The following is a 26,499-nucleotide window of genomic DNA, read 5'->3' as shown; positions in this document are numbered from 1 at the left end:
GGTCTAGCACTAGTCCCAAGCCCTTTTATCAACTAGATTATCGTTAACTTTATAGAAAGCCTTTTTAGACAGCTTTTCTTTAATACATTTCTTAAATTTATTTAAAGATAGAGATAAAAGAGCCTCTGGGATTTAATTTAAGAAAATTATCCCCTTTCCCAAAAAAGAATGACTAACTTTAGATAGTTGTACGGGGAAATTGCTGCCTGCGTTTGTCCCGAGTATTAACATTATGAGTCTGTTCTATTCTAGTAAACTTATTACTATTTTTGTATACATACATAATATTTTCATAAATATATTGTGAGGGAAAGGTAAACTTATATTAATTTCCTTGAATTTAGTTAGTGATCTTACCCGCACTAATTGCAATCCTTGATATGCATAAAGTAAATTCCTTGTTACTTTGCGAATAAAACAATATAATAAACGCACAATCGAATTACCAATGTGGACGTTCCCTATTTCATAGATATGTTTGATCGACAGTATCATTTGCTTCTCTTAACCCTGGCTGATATCAATGCGTTAAGATATTGCTCGTTCGATAAAATTCAGGTGATCTGAACACATCTATTATTTTAGTCATCGATCATTTCCAAGACTGATCGCAGTCACCATGAGCAGTGAGTATTTCTTTTATAAAGCTTTTACGGTATTAGAAAAATATTTACGTTGTGCATTAAAACTAAACCAGTCTGTGATAAAAAGATATACATAAGTTAAAATGGTGGAATTACACGGATTTATTTTTTATAAATATTACTATAATTTTGTTGAAAGAACTAGGGCGGAGTCTTTTAAAGATATTTTATTTGTATAAACTATAAACGAAACTTTATGTAAATATTTTTAAAAGTACACCTGGTTATAATCGGAAATATAGCCTGTACTTAGTTAATCAATTATAGATTTTTTTATTAAACATAGGTTGTTTAAATTAAACGAAAAGTATAGTAAGATATCTTCTTATAAAAACATTATTACAGTTTTGTTGTTCTCCAATACTCTAGAACTTTCTACTATAAAAATAACTAGTCTACAGGAAACCATCTTTCTCAAAATGATTATTAAGGAATCGTAAAGTGAAATATGGAAACGTCGACACAAAAATCTATTACATACCTAATAATCAACATATTAAAACATCACGAGATATAATGAATGTGAATAAATAATTTTAATATACTTTATCCATATAACACCCAAATCTGAATATTACAATTATTAACTTTGAATCTTGTGACATGTGATAATTGCGTAATTATTCATTCATAAGTTAGCTATTTAACAGTTCGCGCAATTCCGTTGCTGAATATAATACGCAATCAAACTGCGTTCTATATTTCGAACAAAAGCCTAAAACGCAATTTAATATTCGGTATGTCATTTATTGGTTTAGTGTTGGCTAGTTTGATGAGTGTACTTTCGCGTGGGATATTAATTTTGTGATTCTGCCACACTTCATAGCTTGGTCTCAGATTATGTTTCTTTGATAATTTATTATTAAACTATTATTCATACCCTTATGGAATTTTTTTGATAGATTGATTACATTACTGAACCAAAGATTACATTGAAGTAGTTTTTATCTCTTTTATTGTTACATTAAATATATGTATAATTATCTACGTCGTTGAACTTTATTGTTGTAAAGCAAAAATAAATTTATTTATTATTATAATTTTTTTTTTTTTTACTAAGACATATTTAATATCTCTATACGGAAAATAGCGCAGTTGGTTTAAGATGAATTCTATGATTGGAAAACTCAACACTGTTTGGTCAAATAAGATAATAATCAGCATACAAGCAGCATTAATTCTTTAAAACTAGTCTTATTTAAGAAAAAATACCCATATTTTATGTCATTTAAGGTAAGGTAAGGTTATGATAAGATTCCGAGAAGCAACAATTCAATATCTCTACATTATACAGATAAGTGATTATTTTCAAGTATTTCGTTGTGAAACAATATATTTACTTTACTTACATGACGGCATTATTTATGCATATTTTCTTTAAATCATACATCAACATACATTTACACCAAAAAATGTAATATGGTTAATAGGACAAGAGGCGTTAAGATAAGGGAGAGAAATAATGTGATAAATAAATAATGTTAAAACTTTTGTAAAATGTAAAAAATTCTTTAATTTGCAAGTTCCAACTATAGGTAGTCTCAAGTCCGGATTGTGATCTCATGACGCAGTTATTCTATAAATTGTATAACTTGAATTTTTATAACTATTTTATTAATTTTCCAGCTGCCATTAGGTTAGTTTGCTTCGCAACGGCGTTGCTCAGTGTTTCCAGCTTCTCAATACCATTGAGACAGGACCCAGAGACCCTGTGCATCGGCCAGCAGAATTTCTTGAGAATTGCAAATGTCGAAAGCTGTACTTTCTACTACCAATGCTACTCCGGCCAGTCGTACTCGATGCAGTGTCCGTTCGGTTCATGGTTCAACGAACAAGAACAGGTCAGTATTTGCTGATATTAAGTGAAAAAAAAGTAGACTAGCTAAATTAAATTTAAACATAATATTTACTTGCAGATATGTGACGAGTCTGAAGCACCAGAAGGTTGTGTGGTAGAAACAGAACCTACTCCAGAACCGGAACCTGAGGTAATTCCTGAACCAGAGGAAGAGGTTGAACAAGAACCAGAAGAAGAACAAGAACCAGAACAAGAAGAAGAACAAGAAGAAGAACAAGAACCAGAACCAGAAGAAGAACAAGAACCAGAAGAAGAACAAGTGCCAGAAGAGGAACAAGAACCAGAAGATGAACAAGAACCAGAAGAGGAACCTGTCACAGAACTGGAGCCCGAGGAGGAGCCAGAACAAGACCAAGAAGAGGAAGAAGAACAAGCACCAGAAGACGAGAATGAACCAGAAGTAGAAGACCCAGAAGTGGACTCTGAAGTAGAAGAAGAGTCCGAGTCCAATCAGGAGCCGGAAGAGAATGAGGTAGACGACTCAGAACGAAGATATAAAACAAGGAAAACAAGGCAATTAGATTCTGAAGACGATGGTGATGATGAGGAGGTTGATGCTGATGAAGAGAATGATGATGATGCAAATAATGACGAGGACGACGAATCCGCACAAAAGTTCAAAACAAGAAAATTCAAGCAATTAGAAGATGATGATGAAAACGCTCCTATAGATGAAAATGAAGACAACGACAATGAAGATGATTCTGGGGAAGTACCAGAACAAAAATTTAGATCAAGAAAATTAAAGCAATTAGAAACCGAAGAGGCTGAGGAAGATGATGAAGACGTTATTGATGACTTGGTAGATGATCTGAAGAAGCAATTAGATACTGCCGATCAGGACGAGGAAGATGATGTGAATGATGAAGAAGGCGAAGAATCCGAAGAAGCCAAAAAACTGAAACAGTTAGAAGACGGAGATGAGCAGTCTAATGAAGATGAAGAGACTGATGATTCTAATGATGATGAGGACAACGAATCTAGTGATGACGAAGTTTCTGACGAATCAGAACGAAAATTTAAAACAAGGAAACTGAAACAATTAGACAATGAAGAAGACGAGAACGTAGATGATCAGTCAGATGATGATGAAAATGACGATGAGGATTCCGACGAATCTGTACGAAAATTTAAAACAAGAAAACTGAAACAGTTAGAAACTGATGATGAGGAATTGGAGCAGTCAGATGACGATGAAAATGAAGAATTGGAGAACAATATGGAAAGAGGTAGAGACCACAACCACAACCATGGTCAACACCATGAACACAATCATGAACACGATCATGAACACGATCATGAACACGATCATGAACACAACCATGAACACAATCATGAACACGATCATAATCACGACGAGTCCGAGGGATCGGGCAGTGAAGAAAGCGAGGAACTAGTGGATGTTATTCCTCAAGGAATCCCCCTTCAGGAAGACGTTGAAAAAGATGATGAAACTGATACACGAAGAGTGAAGCGGTCTCTCCAACAAGTCATTGACAGTGAGGAATTAGAAGAATCTATTGAACAAGATGTGGCTGCTCAAAACATCTTCTATAGATGGCTCGGCGCTATTAACTAGATGTTTTTTTTCAAAAGCATATTGAGTGCTTTCTAAAACGTAGTGTTGAATAAGTTAGTTATAGTATCACTTTGTGCAATTTTGTAAATATGACGTGTGTACAATAAATTATTATGCGTTACTGTTTAATTACGATTGACTTTTAATTCATGGAATTTATCACATTAATGGGTTTCCTTATTTTTCCAATACGTCACACTTGATCTTTATTATTATTATATATACTTACGCAGTATTATACGTACGTACTATACTTACGTAGACACTTAGATCAATATACCTTATATAGAATTGTTAAGTGTTTTAACTATACTCGTACATTTTTGTATGGAAAAAAAGCTAAATAAAATAAAGGTAGTCGCTATCTTGTTCCATTATAACATGTGATTTGTAATACTTACTCTTTCTTATTTGAAGTCAACCATTCGTGTGTCAGAGATCAGCAAAATCCATATGTGATGTATCATAAGAACCCATTATGACTCTTCTTCGTATAAAGGCGTTTAATAATAAAAAAAAAATCGCATTAAATTTTAGCATTTATTACATTATTATACAAAATAAATCTCAATACAATAATAAGTAACACAACCAAAGCAAATTAAACCTTTTGAGAAATACATTGTCACAGTGCTGGCCGTAAATGCATTCGATAATTAATAAGTACGTTAACAGAAGCTCTACAGTGAATTTGACGAAGTATATTTTTTTTTTTTGGTTCAATTATATGCAATATTGGTTTGCCGCGAACCACCAAACACACTAAGATTTGTTTATTAGCGTTTTACTTTGCCAAACTCACAGTGGAGAGTTAAAAATGGATCATATTCGTCGGCGTTCACCGCTCGGATACAAAATGGAAAGTTAGTACTAAATTACAAAAATAAATATTTCTCGCTAAACTTGCAAGCGGGCCTAAAGACAAATCAATCGAAATATTCGATTGTAAAGAACTGTCGCAGGGCATTTTGTGTCAGTACTATGTCTACGTTGGTGATATCAAGTCTATGAATTACAAACTTCAACAAATGGTCCACCTAAGGCCTTGTAAAGGGTAGCTAATAATTAGATATGTGATGTATTGAACATGTACTGAAAGTTAGAACATCAGCGAAAGTTTTAGTAAAGTCGACAAAAAATTTTAAGAATCGAAAGGCAGGACTATTGTGGTTAATATAAATTTGTTTTAATTGAAATTGGAAAATAAATGTTATTATTGTTATTTCTGCAAATATTCTAACCTCACAGCATTAAAAAACTACATCTAAGCGTATATAAGTGTTTGTTTCCATACATACCACACCCTATGAACATTACACAATTTTTGAATTGTCCAAAAAACATTCAAAAACATTGTAATTTACAAAATATATCACTTTCATTTGTCATATCCATACAAAACGCCGAAAACATCTAAAAAACTAAATATAATACAAAAATTATACAAACTGCATTAAAATATATCGGAAACTGAGGAACATTAAAAATAAAAAATCTAATTATATACAAAATAATTGTATGGATGCGACAAACACTCAACAATTCCGTTGCAAATCCTCAATTGCGCGCGCGCAGGGTAAAATACAAATATCACTTGAACGAATACATAGTTACATTCGGTTAGTAAAAAACGACGCTAAAATTCTTAACCGTTGCTATAAAATTTAAAGCGTGCTTAAGATTAATTGTATCAAATCCCGAGTATAAAAAGTACGAAATAGCTGCTTGTATAAAAGTCGTAACGCGGTAAAACAACCGAGTGGGTCAAAACAGACCCAGGTCTTTCTTCATGTTTGTCTGCTTCCACGCGGGGAGCGATGCGAACTCTTCTTTGGTCATTCCGAAAGCCTCCTATTGATAAATAATATAAAACATTACAATTTGTTCAAACGCTTTTATAACAGAATATATTTGTTTATTGATAAAAACGAATTCTGTCTATACTCTGATTTTTAATTCCGTAAAATTCTGACATTTCATAAGTGTGTCGCACTGTCAGAATTCTACGGAACTAAAAATCAGAGTATACGTGCACTTTCTTAACTCTTCCGTCACTATCTGTCAAATCGTGTTTATCGTGTGATGAAAAGAGACAGAGTGTTTCAGTTAACGGTTCAATTAGACTGTGTTCGTTTATGAAAAGGGGGATTATACTTTTGCTGCATATTAGGGAAGTTTTACACACTTTTTAAACGTTCTGACAATACGACCTTTTTCATCATAAAATATTATAGTCTTTTTACAAAAAGAAGGATAATAAAGTTATAATCTGTAGCATAAATTTAATGGAAGATAGTTTAACTTAACCGAACAAATTTTAAACAGTTTGACAGTTAACAGAACCAATCAATAGATCATTTGGACGATTTGAAGATAACTTACCACTTGACATAACCGTGATTTTAACTCTATATACAAAACTCACCATGAAGTGTGGGGACGAAAGATGCCTTTCCAAATGGTGGGGGTCTACTAGATCCGGAAGTGGGCGTCGCTGTAGTGCGGCTAGCGGAAGTACGCAGGTACTGGCCGTCACCCGAGATAACTCCACACTTGCACTCACAGCCTCGCCTGCCTTGTACCCGCGCTATAACCCGTGCGTTATCATACAGTGCACTTATTTACAATAGCCTTTACTTATAAACGCCTCTTATCGACGAGATGGTTAATAGGAAGGCAGTCACGTGACTTTACCGAGAGGTTTAAGTTTATAAGTAAAGGAGTTATCTTAATATTAAATAGCATTTATAAGTACTGGAGCCCAAAGAGACCAAAACCATGTATGGCAACCTTTCGTATAATCGTAAGAGAAAAAAGATATAAGTTTTGCAAGAATGAAAAGTTTCACTTGACAGTGATTGGCCTGCGGTTGACCAATCACAGTTAAGGGACGCTATCTTTGCTGTTCAAAAGTATAGCCAGAGGGTTTAAGAAAAATTTAAAAGCAGTATTGTTTAACGTTTAACAGTAATTTTATCAACAATTAAAAAAATATTGACTTCGACAAAATATAAGTTTTTTTAATATTCTTACAGTCCTCTGAGTCGATCTTTAAGAGTAAAAATAACCATTCACTTAATTTTAATAATTTCACTTATGCTGAATTAAATATTTTTAGTTGATTCATCGTTTATATACAATTTAATTAATAACTCTGAGATCGATCACTATAATAATATCCATAGCCGAAATCCTTCAACTAGCCCAAAACTTAAACTACCCTCAACCATATAAATTTTAAGCTACCCTCATGCGATAAAACTTACCGCTATGTTAGCATCAGCGGCTTCATCGTGCTCCTCCCAGGTGTCGAAAAGCGCTGTAAAGGTATCAGGTTCGAGTCCCGCGATGACAACTTGTACGTCGGGTCTAGTCCGTCGGGAGACTGTCCAGTAGGCATCAGCTGTTCTAAGCGCGGCCGCTCTTAGTGACATCCAACGCCCTGCGAATGCTCCTACGCCTGTAATGATGCGAATAATAGTTAAAAGACAACTTTTAATTATGATATTAAATACGCGAAGTCTTTTACGTCTGTTTCATCTAAGTTTATTTTTTTTAATGAACTCAATTCAATTTAAAAAAATATATTTTGTTGCACATAAATATATAGTGCTACATATCCAGTGTTCATTATTTCTAGACACGTTATTAAAACCGTAAAACCAAAAAAATAATTAACCTTGAATAAAAATTTTACTTAATAAATCGTTGTAGTAATGTTTAGCTGAGATATATAGTGGCTGCCAGGAAAAGATAGCTCGAAAGCGATAAGAGCCAGTTGCCCTCCTTTACATTTAATTATGTCAATTGTATTACATTTCTGTATGCAACTGTTGATAATTTAAATAAATAATAAACATATATGAGAAAGTAAGTATTACATAGAACATATAATTTTAATGATATGTTATGCAATTACAGTAGTAGTCTACTATTGGTACTTCGAATATAACTTAAAATATGTCTTACCATTATTTCTCTCGACTTCGATGTCTCCATCTTCCCCTCGCGGCCACCACCCTTGCCACACCCACACGGACTTGCCGTCGTCCAACAGGAATAAAGCTGGAATATTTAAAAATGTTATATATAATATATTCTTGTAAAAGGTAGTGTTTATATACATCATCATATTAACATCATAAAAACATTTTATTCAGTGTTTTGTCAGCATAATAACAGCAATTATAATACACATTCGACCAACTCAAAAAATTTAATAAACGAAACACGTAATTGTGATAAAAGATCTAACAGGTATTACTATTAAAACTATCGAATTGTAAAGAAAATCACTTACCAGGCTGTGAAGCAGAGTACAATTCCCTCTGTTCAAACGGGAAGGAAGTGAGCAGGCTTTCATGACGTAAGGGAGACAGAACTTCGTTGGCCTCAAATTGTCCACTCAAATCCGTGAAATGGAACAACCTTGGAGTGACATCACCGCCTGCCTCTTTACCCGCACTTAACACCGAGTTATAATACTGCTTGTTGGCAACACCGAGAGCTTCCAACACCTCCTTCGGTTCCTCTCCTTCCTTGATCTCCAAGACCTTGGCACTTTGATCCCCAAAGAGGCTTTTGGAATTCCGTGAAACCAATTTATTGGCTAAATCAACGGCCACCTGCTTTGTATGCTTCAAGCTTCTCGAGCCGTGCCAAATGTAGACACACGACTTTTGCGTGTCGACTAACACGAGCGATCCCCGACTTCTCAACTGCCGAACCGAACAGGGCACTTGCAGCAAATACGCTTCGTTGGTGACATTTCCTCTTGTGACGTACAGGCGGTATCTACTTTTGTCCGTGTCCCGTTTCCCCTGGTGTACCACCAGGTTTCCTTGGAAGAGGTTCAAGAACGCTGGCGGTTCGGTTCCCTGGGCAACTCGCACTTGCGGACCTTTTCCCTTGTCTAATTCGACGGTAAGAAGTGCTGCAGCGCCCTTTTCGTTCGATGACGCGTCTTTTCCCTGCCAGCAGAAGTAGGCGCATCGGTCTCGGCCAGTTAAGTTGTGTTTCGACGGTTTTCCATTCAATTCTCGGCCGGAAACCGTGATCTGATAGTCCCATTTGATGATGTAAGAGTCTCCAGAGTAAAACTCAGCGACGTCGGCCTCGTTTTCGACGGTTTGATAGTCGTACTCCTGTATGAGCCACTTGCAAACGGCCTGCGTTTTAATTTCGTAATGCCGCATCGACTCTTTGTCGTAGTAATGTGTTCCGCGACCGATGTGAGATCCTTCTAGAATGAGATCTGGATCTTGGTACTCGTTGGACCACATTTCCTCGGCATCACACGGAGTGATCTCGACGCCATTGGATTTATTCTCTTGAGGCTTGATTTTGATAACTCGGCTGAAGTCGGGCCAGTCGAGGAATTTTTCTTTGAAAAGAATAGTTTCCATGTGTTGCGTGACTTTGGACATTATCGCCCACTCGGGTCGAGTTTTAGAGGATTTTGATAAAGTGTTAATTTCTTTTCTTTCTCCTTGTGACTCGGCAGCGTTTAAGGGGTTAACGTGGCATTCCTCGTAGTTGTACCCGTCTTCGTACAATTCTTTAGCTAATTGTGCCGCTTGGCGTCGGCTTTCTAGGGGTACATTTTTCCCGTACCAAATGTACATTTCTGAGCCGAAATCGAATACTAAGACTTTCGACTGATTCAACATGGCAATCTTTGGTACTTGGCCCCAATACTCCTTGATGGGCACCAGTTCATCATCCATGACTTCGTAGCACATGTTCGTTTGGACAATACAGGATTCGAAAATCTCATCTTCATCTGGATCACCTGCTTCTACCGGTTTGTACTCTTCGATGCCTTCGGTGACTCCGAGGAGGGACCAAAATTGGCTCCAATGTTTGTTTGAGAATACTTTGGTTTGTTCATCGATTTTTATGAATGAGTTGGCGCTTTTACATCCGAGATCCTTTGTGTTAAGAATGTGGTTGGCAATATCTGTGCTTCGGTTTCTGTAAATAAAGAAGGTTCATCAGCAAATTTAACTTCAAATATTATAGATATGACTAGCTGACCCGGCAAACGTTGTTTTGCCATGTATATTTTTTCTATGAGACATTTTTTTAGTTCAATAAAAATAACTATCTACTATAATAAAAAATAGGAGGTTGATCGTAGAGGGGTGACAATTAAGGTTTGTACGTGTTTATGTATGTTGTATCATAAAAAATAAAAACAAAAAGTTTTGTCAAAAAAATAAAAATAAAAATTTAGGGGTTTGAAAGATAGATAGTAGCCGATTCTCAGACTTATTGAATATGCATAAAAAAATTCATAAGAATCGGTCGAGCCGTTTCGGATGAACTTGGGAACGAACATTGTGACACGAGAATTTTATACATATAGAGATTATTGTACTTTAATTGATTTATTCATTAGAGCATACATGATTACAAAATCAGAAAACAAACATAAGTAAAACAATGATACTAATTAATCATAAATTTTATGGGGGCCAAAACAATGGCAGAAGCATCCATGGAGAACCCTATCCCAAAAAGCTTTGCATGTTCTCAAAGCATCATTCATAACTTTTGTTTTGGATTAGAGGTATAAATTATAAACATTACTATACTAAAACTTGTTCTAGTCGTACTTACTTCTCAATGACATTAGCGTAGAGACCAATGTAGAGAAAGAGCTGGTCAGACGTCACAAGAAGGAAGCAATCACCGCGGTTTACGTTTGTATGGATGGGCTCCACGAGGCGAGTCTGAAAATTAAAAAAAAAATATTATTATCATTCCCTATGAGGAAAATAAAAGGTATAGCGGGGAGGATTTGAAAATGGTGGCGAGGATGAGAGACAAGTGGAAGAATTTGAAGAATGCCTTCATTCCGTCGGAGGTCGTGTACAATATACACATATATATATATATATATATATATATATATATATATATATATGTTAAACATAATGACATGTGTGTATTCGAGTTTTTATAATTATTTATTCAAGTTAATTTAACATCAATTTATTTTGTAGAGATTAATAATTACAATTTATTTAAAAATTCGCGCAAATAATTGACATTCAAATAATTTATCATATCGAAAACTTTCATTTGAAAAAAAGTAAGTAATCGGAAATTTGTGAAAATTTCAAACAAGAAATAAAATAAATTTAAGTAATATTTTAGGTAAGTAAGTTATCTGCTTTCTGTGTCAAACACACGCCGTGATATTTGGGCTTTATTAAGATAATTTCCTTTACTATAGACCGGAATTAAATGCGTACATTTAGCGAAACGTCAAGTAATATCCATTAAACAAGGTATGATTAAATAATTAATTTCCATCCTCACCTGAACTCGCCGTCTGCCCTTAACATGTAACAGCATCAAAGCTTTGATGCCCTGATTTGGAACATTTGTGGCTGAAGCACTACGTAACGCCACATTTGAGAAGTCTTCCTTACTGGCAAGAGCCGCTAAAGCTTCGGCAGCCAGCCCACAGTTTCCTGTCACTGAAATTACCATGCTTTGTTAGAATTAACCTAACCTCTACTTCATTGATTTTTTTTTATAGGCAAGTAGGTTTTCAGCCTCCTATGCCTGACTCAAGACGTCGATTTTTCTGACGGATTCCTAAAGAGTTCTTCTTTTATCTTTTCAGCAAGGGTTAATTGCGCACATAGAAGATACATTTACTTCAACATCACCATAATGAAACCTTTACTTACGAAGTAGACTGGTACACTTTTTTTACAGGAGGCAAACGGGCAGGAGGAAAACGGGCAGGAGGCAAACGGGCAGGAGGCAAACGGGCAGAAGGAAAACGGGCAAGAGGAAAACGGGCAAGAGGCAGACGGGCAGGAGGCAAACGGGCAGAAGGCTCATCTGATGTTAAGTGATACCGCGCTGCCGACCTTTTTACACACGTATATATGGGTATGTTATGAATAGCAAAAACTAATTGCAATATAAAATTTCACCATCATTATCAGCCATGTGAAACTTTGAGAAAGTTTTTTTTTAAAGAACAAAAGACAAACGGACAAGAGGCTTATCTGATGTTATCGTCGCCCATGGACAATCACACTGAATAAGGCTAGCAATACATTGCCATTAATACGCCCTAAAAGACTCAACTCAAAATGCTTGTAAAATAGTGCAATGGGCAGCTGGTCCCAGTATTTTATAGATTTGATATAAGTTTACCTTTCTCTTTAAATAGCGCGTCCCGAGTGGTGAGCGAGAGAGCGCGATACTCCTGTCTCAAGTCGGTTCGAGCCGCGAGAGCCTTTAGCGGGTTACGAGACGCCACGTGACGACGTTCACGTTTCGCGCGACGTGCGTATTCGCTAGACAACCTAGAAATTTAAAAATTGCGTAAAATGTAAGTTTTTTTCATACTCATCAGAATGTTAATTATTTATTTGCAAAGTCACAGAAGTAACAACGACAAAACATAGTTATTTGATATATATACATCTTATTCATGCTCTATATGACTATTGAACTGAGGGGTTTCTAAGGATTGGAATATTCTTTAACTTATTATTGTCTAAAAGTCTTGCATATTATAAAAAAATATTGAGTTCTTATTCACTTACAGCTGTCTTGAAGCACTATCAATAGCATCGAGATCTATATCCAGCTGTTCAAATTGTTTCTCCTGCTGCTGTAGAGGCGCGAAGAATGCGTGGAAGGTCTCATCATCAGCACGTGGTACGTGAACGGGACATCCTGGTTTCTCTGCGCCGGGCGATAGTTCTTCTTCTAAAAAACACGGAAATTACTTCTTAATGAAAACTAATATATTCTTTAAGTTTTTTTAATGTATCGTAAAAAGCCCCTTTCAAAGTTGTAAATCACATTTTTTTTTCAAGAGGATTATCTTTACGGTTTGACAGCGGGAAAGCGACATTGTAATTTGAGATACGTTTTAGAATAGATTTAACTGACTTAAAAAAAATTAAGACTTAAAAAACTCACTTTCATCCCGACTGATATTTTCGCTGACCGAATGACTTCTTTTGAAGGACTCGCGGTCTGGCTTCGGTGTCTCCTTTGGCTTAGCATCAACCACTGCAGTCATAACCGCACAAGATGCAGATCGGAGAGGTCCTGATGCAAACCCATTGGTGGGAGATGTTGGTGCTTTGCGAGATCTGAAAAAGTTTTCATATAATTTAAATTTTATTAACCGTAACTATGCCTAATCCTCAAACTGTTTCATGAATGACTAAATAGGCATTTTTAAATTTAATACCGCATTTGACAAGAACAATACATAAATAAAATATATCTCATATAATGGTTACCATATGTTTTAATATGGACAACATAAGACCCAGTATATGTGGAACTAATCCGAGGCACGAACATGCAAATGATAAGAATTCTTCTATCAAAAATACGCAATCGAACTGTCAAAAACTGACATACATATTATCGTAGCACAATTACCACAGTTAATATATATACTTAGTTTATGACAGTTGACAGCCTGTCAGCATCTGGCCAACAAAATGGCGTTACAATAAACATCAATAACACATCAATTACGTAAATAAGCCGATAAAGCTCACATTACTCGATATGGGAATTTACACGAGGTCAATTTAAGGAAATACCAATTAAGACGTGACATAGTGCAACAGAACAAGTATAGTGGTTATAACATTGAGCCTTTTAAGGTGTTATTTCTCAGTTGTGTTGAATCAGACATACCGCTTGTCATTTAAATTATTTTACACTAGGCTTATAATAATATATTACTGCAGCGGAATACTAGTTTATATTTAAGTTTTAAAAGTTTAATTTGTTACGTCTACAAATATTAATAGTAACGTTTTAAAAACGCAAAAACATATTTTAAACCGCTATTGACTTTTTTTTTTAATGGCTCTGGCACGGTTTGTGCATTAGCCAGCGTCAAGTATAAGATTTTTTATAATTCGTGCTTTTTGCCTAAGAAATTCGACCATGTCCTCCATGTACGGTTTAGGAACTCGCCCGGTACCGCACAACCCTCCCAAAGGCCGAGAACAAATTTAAATTAAATTAAAACTTGCCCTCGAACCGGGAATCGAACCCGGTACACCTCACGTAGCTGGCACTTAATAAGACCGCTGGGCTATGAGGCCCCCTTCGCTTACTTAATGAAGTCTCCATTGTAACGATCACATTGTACTTCAAACTTTATGACTTAAAAATTTCGAAATTTACCATAGATTAAAAATAAATATTATACTTTCTTAAGTTTATTTATAGAAGCAAAAAGCTCTGACTAAAAAATAATAACCGCATCGCTAAATGATCCACATTCAAATAAGTTTATAAAAACTCTTATTGAAGCACGTCAAACTTAAATCTATGACACAAATTGGAATACGGGTACAAGTTTTAAAGTTACCTGAATCTGTTAGGTGGTGGCACTGCTGGGGTAACAACAGGCGTGGAAGGAGTTGTAGCGGGCGGCGTGTTTAAGGGCGGAGGTGTGACTGGTGGCGTCACTTTGTCTCGCTCTAGCCGGCCTGCCACTGTAAACATCGTCGCATCGCTTTGTGGCACGCGTTTCCTCCATCCCTGTGGGTAGACAATCAATTAGAATAAATAAATCAGTGGCGCTACAACCTATTTAGTGCTAGGCCTCAGATTTCTGAATCTGTTTTATAATCATTTGTCAATCTAATAAGCAAGTAGGTAATCAACCTTCAGTGCCTGACACACGCCATCGAACTTTTTGGGTCTAAGACATGTCAGTTTCCTCAAGATGTTTTCCTTCACCGTTCGGGCGAATGTTAAATGCGCACATAGAAAGAAAATCCAGTGGTGCACAGCCGGGGATCGAACCTACGACCTCAGGATTGAGAGTCGCACGCTGAAGCCACTAGGCTAACACTGCTCATCAATCAATTAGAATACTGTTAAAAAAATATTGACGACCGACACGTAATAAAAGCTACAACGATCAATCTTATATTTCAAAAGTAAAGTATGGCAATATACAGGGCGTCCCAAGACTATGGGACATGAAGGGAATGTACCTTAAATATCGTAGATAGGATATTTTGCTGAAAGAAGACTTTATTTTATTTTAAAAAGTAAGTATTACTGCTTGAATGATTTAAATCGGAAACGGGAATCTAATGTAAATAAAAACACCCCTTATTTTTCTGATGCCAATCAAGAGAATGGACAAAAAATAATAATTCTGCTTAAGTAACATAGTATTTTTAAAGAAAGTAATATATAGTCTTGGGTCGACAAGTTGACAAGTAACAGTATAAAGACTAAAAAGTCAAAGAAAATCTGCTAGCCTTAAAAATCATAAAAGTTTAAGATTTATTATTAATTTTAAATAAAGTATATTTTATACGCTTATCATTACTTAGTTTCCAACAAAAAACTGAATCATATCAAATCGCATTCAACCACAAAGACCTGTAAAGCGACACCAAAACAGTGGGCATTTAATACATGGTCCAATATGCGGTCACTGAGTCATTGGGTTGAAGGTTCGAATTACTCACAAATGTAATATCTAGTGACAAATATTTCAGAGTCAAAGACCTTAAACCGGTTAGAACCTTAAACGCTGGACAAAGGGTTAAGTACTCTAACAGCCTTTTACGTTTATCCAGACTTACGAGCTTTAAATGGGTAACAAAGTGTGTTTAGATTGAGAAAGCTTCTGAAATTGGAGCTTTAAATTTGGTTTATTTTTAATAAAACGTTGACTGGAACAAATTCAATACTATAGACGTCAAACAGAGCTATTTAGATCTAATCTTACTTTCTCAGAATAATAAAAAAATATATCGACATCAATAATACCCTGAGAGCTAGCTAACAGGCTTATTTAGAAGGAAGCAAGGTCATTTTTAGGTCAAATTTTAATTTTTGCAATAAAAAAAATAAAAAACATTGAATCGAAATAAAAATTTAATCACTAGTAATTGTTGTATCGTAATTTTAATATTATCTCTGTAAAATTAGCCACTGGCAATTTAAATTAAAAATAATTTACGGAAACATTTAACTAAATACAGGAACTTAAATTCACTTTCGTCCTTATTAATTAACGCTTATCTACAATTAATATTGAAATCAATACAAGGTAACGAATTCTTGATTCGCGAAGGATATTTTAAAACAGGAGACGTTATGAAACACAGGAAGGGATTGTTTGAAGGTGACGAAATAACGTAAACGTAATAATATTATACGCCTTGATATTTACAATTATCTGTGTTTAAGGACTTTGTAGTAACTTGTGATTAAGGCTAAGGCCGGTTCGTATGTTTTGTGGTTTGACTGCAGATCACGAGGTGTTAGGTGAGGCGAGAGTTATAATAATTCAGAAATTATTAATAGATACATTAGTAAGTTAACGATGTTCTTACACCATGGTGTTAGAACATCGAGATGATCACATAAAGATCTCGATAGAAACTACTACGGATGTATTGGAGATCCGTCCCAATGCAATTATGAAATAGAGAGTGCACAGCTGACACATGTACATAATAATGTAATAAGTTTATAGAACTGCCTCGGCCGATTGAATCGGTTTGAAGAGCATACAGTTATGTAACAACGTCCGTTTCTCTCACAATACACGTTTAGATTATGATATATTGAAACAGCTATTGGCACTGAGCACGGCCACCAATGCTAAACATAGCCTTATAAATTGGTGCCTGACAAAGAATTCGTCTCCCACTTTATCTTGACAAAAGGTAGGTAATGTGAGGGAGATAACTATATAAAATATACTTTAAAGCAAAATAAACAACTGATCCTATTGCGACCAGACAAGGAGGTCTTGCCAAAGTTGCATTTGCCTTTATTGCATGTGTTGACAGTATGTCACGCGCTGTTCGGACCTTAACATAAACAAATGCTTATCGTAACACTAGCTAACTATCTGATAACTATAAATATTTGGATTCATACATTTTCAATATGAAGTCGCTTAAAGGAAATACCATTTGCTTTAAAAAGTTTTGAATAACGTCATTTGAAAACTAAAATTTGTACGTCTTTTATGGAGGATACAATTAGTGATAATGTTATCATATCCTCTGAACTTTGTACTGGAATATCTGTGAAAAGCTTGTCTCTTTTGCGACATTAAAAAAGAGAAATTCGTGTATTACTTGAAGACTAACGTTTCGTTATTAATTTATTTTTTGCTATAGCAATCAAACATGACGTCATTTTAAATTAACATAAAATGTTTTGTATCTAATAAAGATTACATCAAAATCTGTGTAGGCGTTTAACGAGTTTGATAATTATGTCCTTATAAATGAAATAACAAAGAGCGCGATTCTCGAACCTGTGATCGTGCGTTTAAATTACTTTATTTTTTTGTGAGGAATTATTGCCAACCATGACAATTGCAGAAGGGAAAATGTCTACTGTCTACCGTCGGATGAGTCGCCGGTGTTGAGGATTGCAGGCTGCTAGGCAAAACGAAGGCTAAATCTAGTCTTGTTTAGAGATTCGTAAGCATCAAGTAAAAAAGCGCTGTAATTACAAATAATAATTGTTCTAATTGATTTTCAATAGTAGAAATCGATGTGACTATTAATAGGTTTACCTGCGCAGCGGTTTCTAATTTATTCCGTCGGTCAGCAAGGATATTCGATCCTAGTTCGTTTTCATCAATTTGAACTTTCTTCTTGTCGTCCACTGCTGAGTTAAGCGTCTCCTGTAACAATGTATATGTCAAGTTTATTATAAATAAATACAATTTATATATAATTTTTATAAAAGTAATGAAACTATAGGGGCGTATTTTTGATTGTGTTAACATTATCTCTAGACCATAAATAAAATAAAATAGTAGCTAAGTAGTTTGTTGGTTGCAGTCCGTGGAATAATAATAATAATTGAAACAGGTGGTAATTTTCAATTGTTACGATTTAAAATCCCTTCCTTCATATTTCGCCCATAGCCGTTAATTTCTAATGAAAGTAATAAAATGCCTACATACACGAGTAATGAAAAATTCAATCGTTCCTTCAGGTAAGCAAATGTATTGAAGCACAAAAGCTATTCTAGTACCAAAAATCCTTCGTCGTTTTGTATTATAAGGGTGATATATGTGATACCCCGTTTCATCTACGATATCTGAATCGTAGCTTAATGCTATGTAGCCTTATAGGCACATTGCCTTAGTAAGTTTAATCCAAGTTTTTATTAGAACAAGTAGTTCAAGTAGAACAATTAGATTAAGTGAAAAATAACTGGTGATACTGAGATCTTAAAGATATAATCAAGTATAGTTTAAACTTGACTTTAATCAATATTTGTTCAACTGTTGCACAATAATAATGTACCTCTATTTACATTACACCTGCCCACTAAACCCAGCGTAAAAGACTCAAATCAATAAATTATTAATTGAAACTCTCACGGAACGTTTTCTAATCATATAAAATCAAAATTAGCATGTTGATCGATTATTTTCTCTCATTTATATTAGTAATAATGACAGTCAAATTCGGCGTTGGAGATTATAACGTAGTGAAAAAGCTACGTGATTTTTTTTATATTTTATATATTAATACACAAAATATTTTACACCACCAACCACTGTGATAAAAAAAAAACAAAAAAAATTAGTTACGGAGAGAGCAAGAAGTGCAAAACTACATAAGACACAGTTACTTTGACAAAACTAATCGAACAAAGCAAAGCAATCACACAAAGAACATATGAAAATGAAAAATAGCACATGAATCACGATAATTTCAGATCAGTTAGTACGGAAGTTAGAGATACGATGTGGACAGGAAATGCTTGTACAGTAGAGATAAGGGAAGATAGAGAAAGAGCTAAGCGGATAGAGACAGGAAGTGAATTCCATAGTCCCACTGCAGACCTAAAAGGAAAATGTGTAATGTAAGAAAAATATCAAGAGGAAATTGGCTCTTTATAAAACAAAATCGACGTTTGGTGGCCTACATCTAAGTCATTGTAAAGATGGTACATGATAAAAACTCACGTACGTTTCATAATAATGACATGTTCGCAATAAAGCAAGATCGCTATCAACGATGACAAAACCTCTATTGTTAAACTGATCTATATTCTCAAGACATGTTGTGTAAAATGAATAGCTATGCACCTAGGTCTACCAAGAATCCCGGTAGACTGCGAGAGCGAGAGCCTCTGTTTCGCAAATTTGTAGGAACTCGAGGTGGTTTTAGTGGGTATTGCTTCTGAATAGCAGATATTCTGGTGTGGGTCGAGTCCCCTCCAACTTTCGGTTCGGATGCGCAAATGCATTTTCACCTCGGACAATAATAGAAAAAAGTTCTACCAAGAAATGGAAAAATCCTTTGCCAATATTTCAAGTTAAAGTGACCGTTTCAAATAGTTTAGACACAAAATTGTCTATTAAAGATAGCGTCGATTGGCATTTGTTTATAAAAATTGTGCCATTACATGACATAACGTGGTTTGTGTTTTTATTAAAACGCAATCATAGCCGGTATCGTCCGATCGTTAACGGCCTGCGTGGGCTGTCAGGAAACTGCGACATGAAAATTGTTTTACTCCTTGACTCAAAATAAATTTAACACTTCCTGGGAGAGGTCTGTATAAATCTGATTTCAAATGACTACGTGTTCTTGAGATTATTATTTATACGTTTAGAGCTATAGTTTAGTATAATGTAGAGCAGTGCTGCCTTGCGATTCTGTAACTCACTTTTCGAACTCTCACAGCGGTTTTCGCAGCGGCGGTCGCGGTCAAATCAGTCATGAAGCAGTCATTTTACGATTTGGCATTCTGATAAACAATAAACTACAAGCTCCCTCCGCTTGTCAAGACGTAATGTGAAATTGCTTAACAGAATACCATGAGATTCCAAAACTGACGTGCGTGACGAAGGGAGCATTGTTAGTGCGAGGTGAACTCACGGATTAACAGAATCGCACGGCTGGGCTAGTGGCGTAGGTTCGATTCCTGGCTGTGCACCATTAAATTGTTTTTTTCTATGAGAGCTTAGCCCGCCTTAGACGAAAAAAATTGACGGTGTGTGTTAAGCCAGAAGGCTGATCAGATCAAAAAAAAGTGATCACGAACCATACGGAAATCCAGACCAGAGCTAGAAGCCAGAGCCAACCTTATATAAGCCACTGGTTTTAGTATAATATACACTGTCTTATACAATAATACGAGACAGTCAGAAAAATTCAATAATCTCGCAATGGTCATCGGAATTTCAAATTAATGGTTTTAAAATTAATTAATTTCGCCGTTCGGTGGCCTTCCTATTAGTCTCTACATTACAGCGTATTCACTATTTAACATAATAAGGGTAAGCGTTATAATATTTATTAGTTTTTATAAAAAATTACTATACTCACATCTTGAATGTTATCAACTGTGTCAACATCAAACTTTCTAAATACTGGCTTTAGGGCACCACCATTGCTTGGGTTACGTGTTTTGGTTTTGAGCTCTCCTATCAGGGAACCAAAATTAATTCCAGCTGGAATCCCGGATTGCTTTTCCAATCTTCGCAAAAGCAGCGGTTTAGTCTCTTCCTTTTGTTCTTCAGATATCGGAACTTCCTCTTTGGGAACATCATCATCAACTTTATGCACCGGTTTGATTTCAACATCACAATTTTTTGATACTTCAGTTACATCCTTGTTTGTAATTGGTATATCACATTTCGTTAATGATAAGTTTTCGAAAATAGATTGCAACTTATCTTCATTTAACACCGTTTTCTCTAAAAACTCAGCAAGTCGCTCTTTGGGTGGACTATCTCTTTTAATACTCTTACGAAAACGAATATTATCGTCTGTATCTTCTTTTAAATGCTTACTCGGAGCATCAGTTTGTGTTTCACACTTTTTATTATTCCTTTCTTCCGCATACTTATTAATAACTGTCTCTAGTACTTCCCAATTATTGTTGAAATTTTGTATCACATCTGATTCTGCACTTGCTTCTACTTCTCGTTCATTAGCACGGTCATATTGATTATCATCTTGTAATTTTGTTAGCACCTGCTTCTTGGTTGATGTGAATCTCCAAACAAAGATAAGGAGAGCTCCAAATATAATAACAATCGCGTAAAACATTGTCAAGTCAAATATTGTGTAAAACAGTAATCAACACTTCAAACAGTCCTTGGCGATTGCATTCCATTTAAAATATTGCACTTTATTAACACTTTGTTAAATGAATAATTCATGAAATTGAATCAACATGCTTTAGTAAAATAATATTTAAAAGGGAATTACGCGGACTTGTTGACAGAGTAGCGATCACGTAAAGACTGATCGAGAGGCTATCTGCCAGATCGTGAGTCAGGCGCAGGTTCCTATAACGTTGGTAAACATATCATTGCGTATGACGCATAATAGAGAATGAGAAAACTGTAATATAGGAGCGCCCGTTAAACAAGTTGCCCATCTGTGTGACCTTGGATCGGAAAACAGTGACAATGGAGGCTGGTTTATTGACATTGTCAAGGTCATAATTAGTTACTTCCTATAGCTTTTATGTACATAAAACTGTCTCGGAAGTTGACTGTAAACAACGTGAAAATAAATCAATTTTAAGTGACAAAATGTCCAATAAGGAAAATATTTAAGTTGTTTTCCTCGTAGTGTTCGAGAGACATAATTTAATGAGGACTAGGTGCCTTATTCGTCAACTTGTTATACAAAAATGGGAACACATGAAATACGACAAAAGCAACAAACTGTTACGACATTTGAATATATTTTTACTGATTTGCAATAGACGATTGTAGACTATTATTCTTATAACATATAATACAAATGTATAGCCGTAATCTGTACATTGCAGATGTAGAAGAACCACAAATAGAATCTATATATTCTGTGACAAAAGAAAACAATAACGTAAATTAGTGTTAGATTTATTAAGAATAGGTTAGTGCTGTCGTCAAGGTTACACTTAACACATTTGTCATAATCAACCAAGTTTTTCATTTATCTGTAAGTATAGGGATCATGCTAATAGCTAAACGTTTATACGTTTTTATTGTAAAAATGGAGTATTATGTTAGGATTTCTACAATAACGGCCTTATATATGAGTTTGTCGATGATTATCAAAAATAAAACATAGAAATCGACGCATCGGCCAACCAATCATTCTCAATGACAAACAAATGAGTATCAATAAAATTTCGATACGGCACCAAAATTTTCATCAAGGTAAAGTGTTGGTTATCACTCGTGTAATAAAGTGTTATCAATCACACATGTGTACTTGAAAAATATTGCATTCTGCAATAAAACGTAATACGTTTATATAAAATGTTTATGTTCTACCAAAGCACTAGATTTTTATGTTTAAGTACATAACTTTTAATTGCCTGTGACTAAATTGATCAAGAACTTGGTAAATTCCACACTAACCATTTATTAAATACATAATGATAAAGATAAATTGTAGCTACAGTACTTTCCTAGACTTTTAAACAGTTATTTCATCAGTCGAACCTTGAACTAAATTTATGTTTTCACAGACCCTTATACGCAATAAATATCTTAGCCACAACCAAAACAAGACATGCCCTAAATACCAACACTAGAAACTATCGTCCTCGTTTTAAACCATTTAATTAGACACTTAATAAGGATAAATTAGTGAAAGTCAACGCAAATTTCAAGACCAAAAATAATGATAACGGTATCAGTACAGAGATAAGAAAAGATCCATCAAACGAAAGATAAAAAAATTACATGTCGAATTAAACCTCCTCCGTCGCATTTTTTGAAAATATAATAAAAAAAAAACTAAAATTTAAAAATCGAACACATCAAGACTCCGAACTGAGTTCTTGAACACGAGCGTAAATTTAATTTAAGAACCTGTTCGACTTCGTTGGAAAAATCTAACACGATTTAAAGTAAAAGTTTTAATTTCACCAGTTACAATTATATCAAGATTGCGCACTTTTCAATTTAGTTTCGGTATATCACAGTGAAAGCGATATTATTGAGGCTTGCGCGCGCGCCTACACCGCGACCATCAAAACAACTGACCACATTTGACTGGTGCCACTGCGTCTGCAACGGGTTTCGCACACGGCCGTATTAATTTTCACATTATAATATATTAAACATTTATGTTACTTTAGTAGTTAGTAGTATAGCGATGTTAGCTTCAGTACCCTTAATTATTTACAAATGACCCCGTTATAATACTCTAATATACGCATACTAGAACTATTTTATACAAAGCATTATTTGAGTTCTTATAAGCCATAGTAAATTGATTAAATAGGTTTACATTAATAATTAACATCTACATACTAAACCTCACATAGAGGCTTAACGCATTTGAAAATTTATAACATTAGCCGCGAACGGTAAAATAGAAATTTATTGCGGCAGCAATAAAATTAATTAGAAGTGCAAATTATTAAGGCGAGCCAAAATCTTTGTAAACAAAACATGGTGACTTGTTCAAAACAAATAATAAAAAAAGTCAATTAGCATGTTTGTTTTTTATTATGTAAGTCGTAATATGCGTCCAGTTTCCATTTAGTTTAATAAAAAATAACAGTTAAGTATCCTAAATTATTTTTCGTTAAACTCTAGTATTTAAGAATAATAACTAAAGGTATCACGACTTATAAAAAATGCTACATTTAAAAAACTACCATAAATTCCCTGATACAGTTAAATCCTTGAGCGCATATATGTATAACATAGATGTCTAGAATATTAAGTAACAAGAACACATAGACAAAGAATTTAATACGTAGGCGCTTGGCCATGTTGTAAAGAACGTTCAATATCAAGTTCACATAAACATTCATACATACTATATTATATACTATAGTAGTATGCAAAAGTTTTCTTTGTACATCTTCAGCTTAAATGAAATTTCGTTCAAAGGTCATGGCAAGTATGGAAAACTTATTTTGCTGGATTTGTCAGCATGTCCGAATTGACTAACTCGTTGTTCATGAGGTTTATGTTATAAGAGCAATATATAGCCACGAACCAATTCCAAGTTATCATTATATAGCTAATAGTAGCTTTTCTAGCTACGATAAATTCTAGTGCCTACAATTACAAAAAGCTTATGACGAATTAAATTCTAACGTAACTGAAAAATAAAAAAATAGACTTGGAAATGTTAATTATTCAAATGACTCCATGAAAAAGTTAAAATTGCAGTTTCATTTCGAGTGGCGCTTTAAAATTAATTAGTAGCTGAGTACTGAATGCTTCGGGGACAAAACAAAAATTTTAAATTTAAATCGTGACCTACTGATTACTGTGCTATGGAAGGCAGGTAATTTAAAATAACCCCTTAAGATAACAGTTATTTACATTTTTGTATCGTGGATATTTAAATGATTAACATTTCGTTGCCTTTAATTATTTTTATGGTAATAACCGAGTATTTCTATTTACTGGGTCAGATAAAAAATAAAATACATTTAAGTGACATTATGCGCGAACACTAATTAAAACCATTGGAACACTTTTGGAAAAAAAACACTTGCTGTTAAAGGAATGTTGTTGATTAAAATGTTATCTTACACAAATGGAAAATAGAATTTATCGATTCACTTTATGTACGAATTCCTAGTTCCAAACATATGTCTACGAATTACGATGCGTAGGCATATTTATTATTAGTTTTCGCGACTTGGCCAAAATGTAGAGGTTATTAGCTGGCAGAAGTATTTATATCAGGTGCTGTTTTCATAATATATTTTAAAATGCATACAATTCGGACTCGTAAGATATGCCCAATTGCATGATACTTCAATTCTAGGAAATAGAAGTGAAAGATATGTTTTTCCTTAATTTGTTTGTCATATACAATCCGGATCGGTGCACATAATAATTTAGTTCATATTAAATAAACAAAAACTAAAACTAGTCTAGAAGCCAATCAGATTTTTTCATTCCATTGGTCAGAAAAAGATGTTAACTGAATTATACTATTTCGTAAATTCTCTTTAACTGTAACTTAGACATTGCTTTGAAAAGTGTCACTTTTATTATGATAACGAACGTAACAAGAGTGTTAATGTTATCAAATATACACTATCGGATTAAAAGACATAATTATAATGTTTTTTTAAATTTAAAAAAATTCTCGACGATTCACACTTTTAGGAGCAAGAGTTGAATCAAACAATTATACATTTTGTAATAATAAATCGCGATCAAATCTGTAAAAGTATAAACACAAGGTTAAACGAACGTTTAACTTGAGGTCTGTAATCGCAATAAAATAAAACGCATACCACCGCAGTTTTACTTTAACTAAACCAGTCGTTAGGGCTGATATATTTAAAACTGTTGTATGTTCGAAATTTGAAATATTTGTATATTTTTCGAATTAATTTCGAATGTTTTAAATTCAAATAACTCCTTCACTTTTGCCGTGTTACTTAAGATCGTTTTAGTATCGGATATACATTCGTGTTAATTAGAATAAAGTTTGATAAATATGTAAAATAAAATTCATCTCCTAAGCCTTAGGACCTAAGATAACCTATAAATAATAAAATTTCAGTAGTATTCTGTTAGTATTTGAAGGAACGTAATATAAAATGGGAGACTGCCAACCCTACTATTCATGACGCATAGTCAATGAATGTACGTATAGTATAGATATTCTTATATACTTTATATGTATATAAAATTGATTTTGATCTTAAATAGCTATTGAGAACAATAATTTTACATATTAACTCGATTTAGCAAACACATATATTATTTAGTGTTGTGCCAAGTTCAATAACGTAGGTGATCAGTATTCTATCCCAAATAATTAAGGTTTCTCCTAAAATTGAACCCGAGACATGCGAGTAAAACGCCGTGTGTATAACCACTAAGCCGTGGAGTAGAAAAAGCCAAGCATAGATAATTAACGAAAACAATTGCTATGGGAAAACATAATTATAATAACAAATCACTTTATTTACATATTGTGGTTGTCACTAGAGGGCGTTAGCAGTAAATTAATTTCATCGCAGTTTACATATCCACCCATAGATGGCGTTGATACACAAAATAATTAAGTTGTCATATGAACTCTGCTATACATTGTACTGGATCTATTAAACATTACTATCGTATTATTTTCCTAACCTAGTGACTTTTACCTGATATTTAAAGTTATGTAATTTGAGGCCATCTTTTCAAAGGTTGGCCTGGCATTTACAGTGAACTTTAGACTCATTTCTTGAATAACAAATTATATTGGTAACAAAACAAACTAGAGCATTATAAATATCATTTTTATAGGTATACAATTACAATTAGGTACACATTAGACTTTAATGCAATATTTAATAGATTTAAAATTAGAAGCAAGTGCCGATACTTGCAAAGGATACTTGTCGACAAAATCGAAAATAATGTACTTCGCCTTTTGGGCAGGTGTATTTACAAAAATCTATAGTTCTTA

At 34.3% G+C, this 26,499-nt stretch overlaps 2 protein-coding genes across 6 annotated transcripts in view; one reads left to right on the top strand and one right to left on the bottom strand.

Annotated features, from left to right (window-relative positions):
• Window positions 1-495: 495 nt before the first annotated feature.
• On the top strand, window positions 496-4,213 carry LOC125057021 (myb-like protein X). The gene is made up of 3 exons (XM_047660435.1): window positions 496-626; window positions 2,271-2,485; window positions 2,561-4,213. Exons 1-3 carry the CDS (start codon window positions 620-622, stop codon window positions 4,079-4,081), a joined length of 1,743 nt encoding a protein of 580 aa, XP_047516391.1. The 5' UTR covers window positions 496-619; the 3' UTR covers window positions 4,082-4,213.
• Window positions 4,214-4,607: 394 nt separating this feature from the next.
• The window catches only part of LOC125057018 (supervillin-like), a 182,527-nt gene continuing 160,635 nt past the window's right edge, over window positions 4,608-26,499 (bottom strand). For 4 of the 5 annotated variants that reach the window (XM_047660428.1, XM_047660431.1, XM_047660429.1 and 1 more), the window contains 12 exons: window positions 17,658-17,768; window positions 14,463-14,635; window positions 13,040-13,215; window positions 12,658-12,823; window positions 12,263-12,414; window positions 11,408-11,568; window positions 10,703-10,815; window positions 8,382-10,054; window positions 8,051-8,146; window positions 7,348-7,541; window positions 6,507-6,668; window positions 4,608-5,932 (listed from right to left, as the gene is read on the bottom strand). In XM_047660428.1, the coding sequence (XP_047516384.1) occupies window positions 5,846-5,932; window positions 6,507-6,668; window positions 7,348-7,541; window positions 8,051-8,146; window positions 8,382-10,054; window positions 10,703-10,815; window positions 11,408-11,568; window positions 12,263-12,414; window positions 12,658-12,823; window positions 13,040-13,215; window positions 14,463-14,635; window positions 17,658-17,768 (3,264 nt within the window). In that variant the 3' untranslated portion in view covers window positions 4,608-5,845. The remainder of the gene's footprint in view (window positions 5,933-6,506; window positions 6,669-7,347; window positions 7,542-8,050; window positions 8,147-8,381; window positions 10,055-10,702; window positions 10,816-11,407; window positions 11,569-12,262; window positions 12,415-12,657; window positions 12,824-13,039; window positions 13,216-14,462; window positions 14,636-17,657; window positions 17,769-26,499) is intronic. The other variant, XM_047660430.1, reaches the window with a different exon arrangement.

Source organism: Pieris napi, chromosome 16 (genome assembly GCF_905475465.1).
Source record: "Pieris napi chromosome 16, ilPieNapi1.2, whole genome shotgun sequence".
Taxonomy (NCBI): Eukaryota; Metazoa; Arthropoda; class Insecta; order Lepidoptera; family Pieridae; genus Pieris; species Pieris napi.
Note: the sequence above shows the minus strand (reverse complement) of the source record. Positions and strands in the feature narration are given on the sequence as shown.

Coding starts and splice junctions, on each gene's coding strand:
- LOC125057021 (XM_047660435.1), top strand. Junction 2,486..2,560: donor GGTTCAACGAACAAGAACAG/GTCAGTATTTGC, acceptor ATTTACTTGCAG/ATATGTGACGAGTCTGAAGC.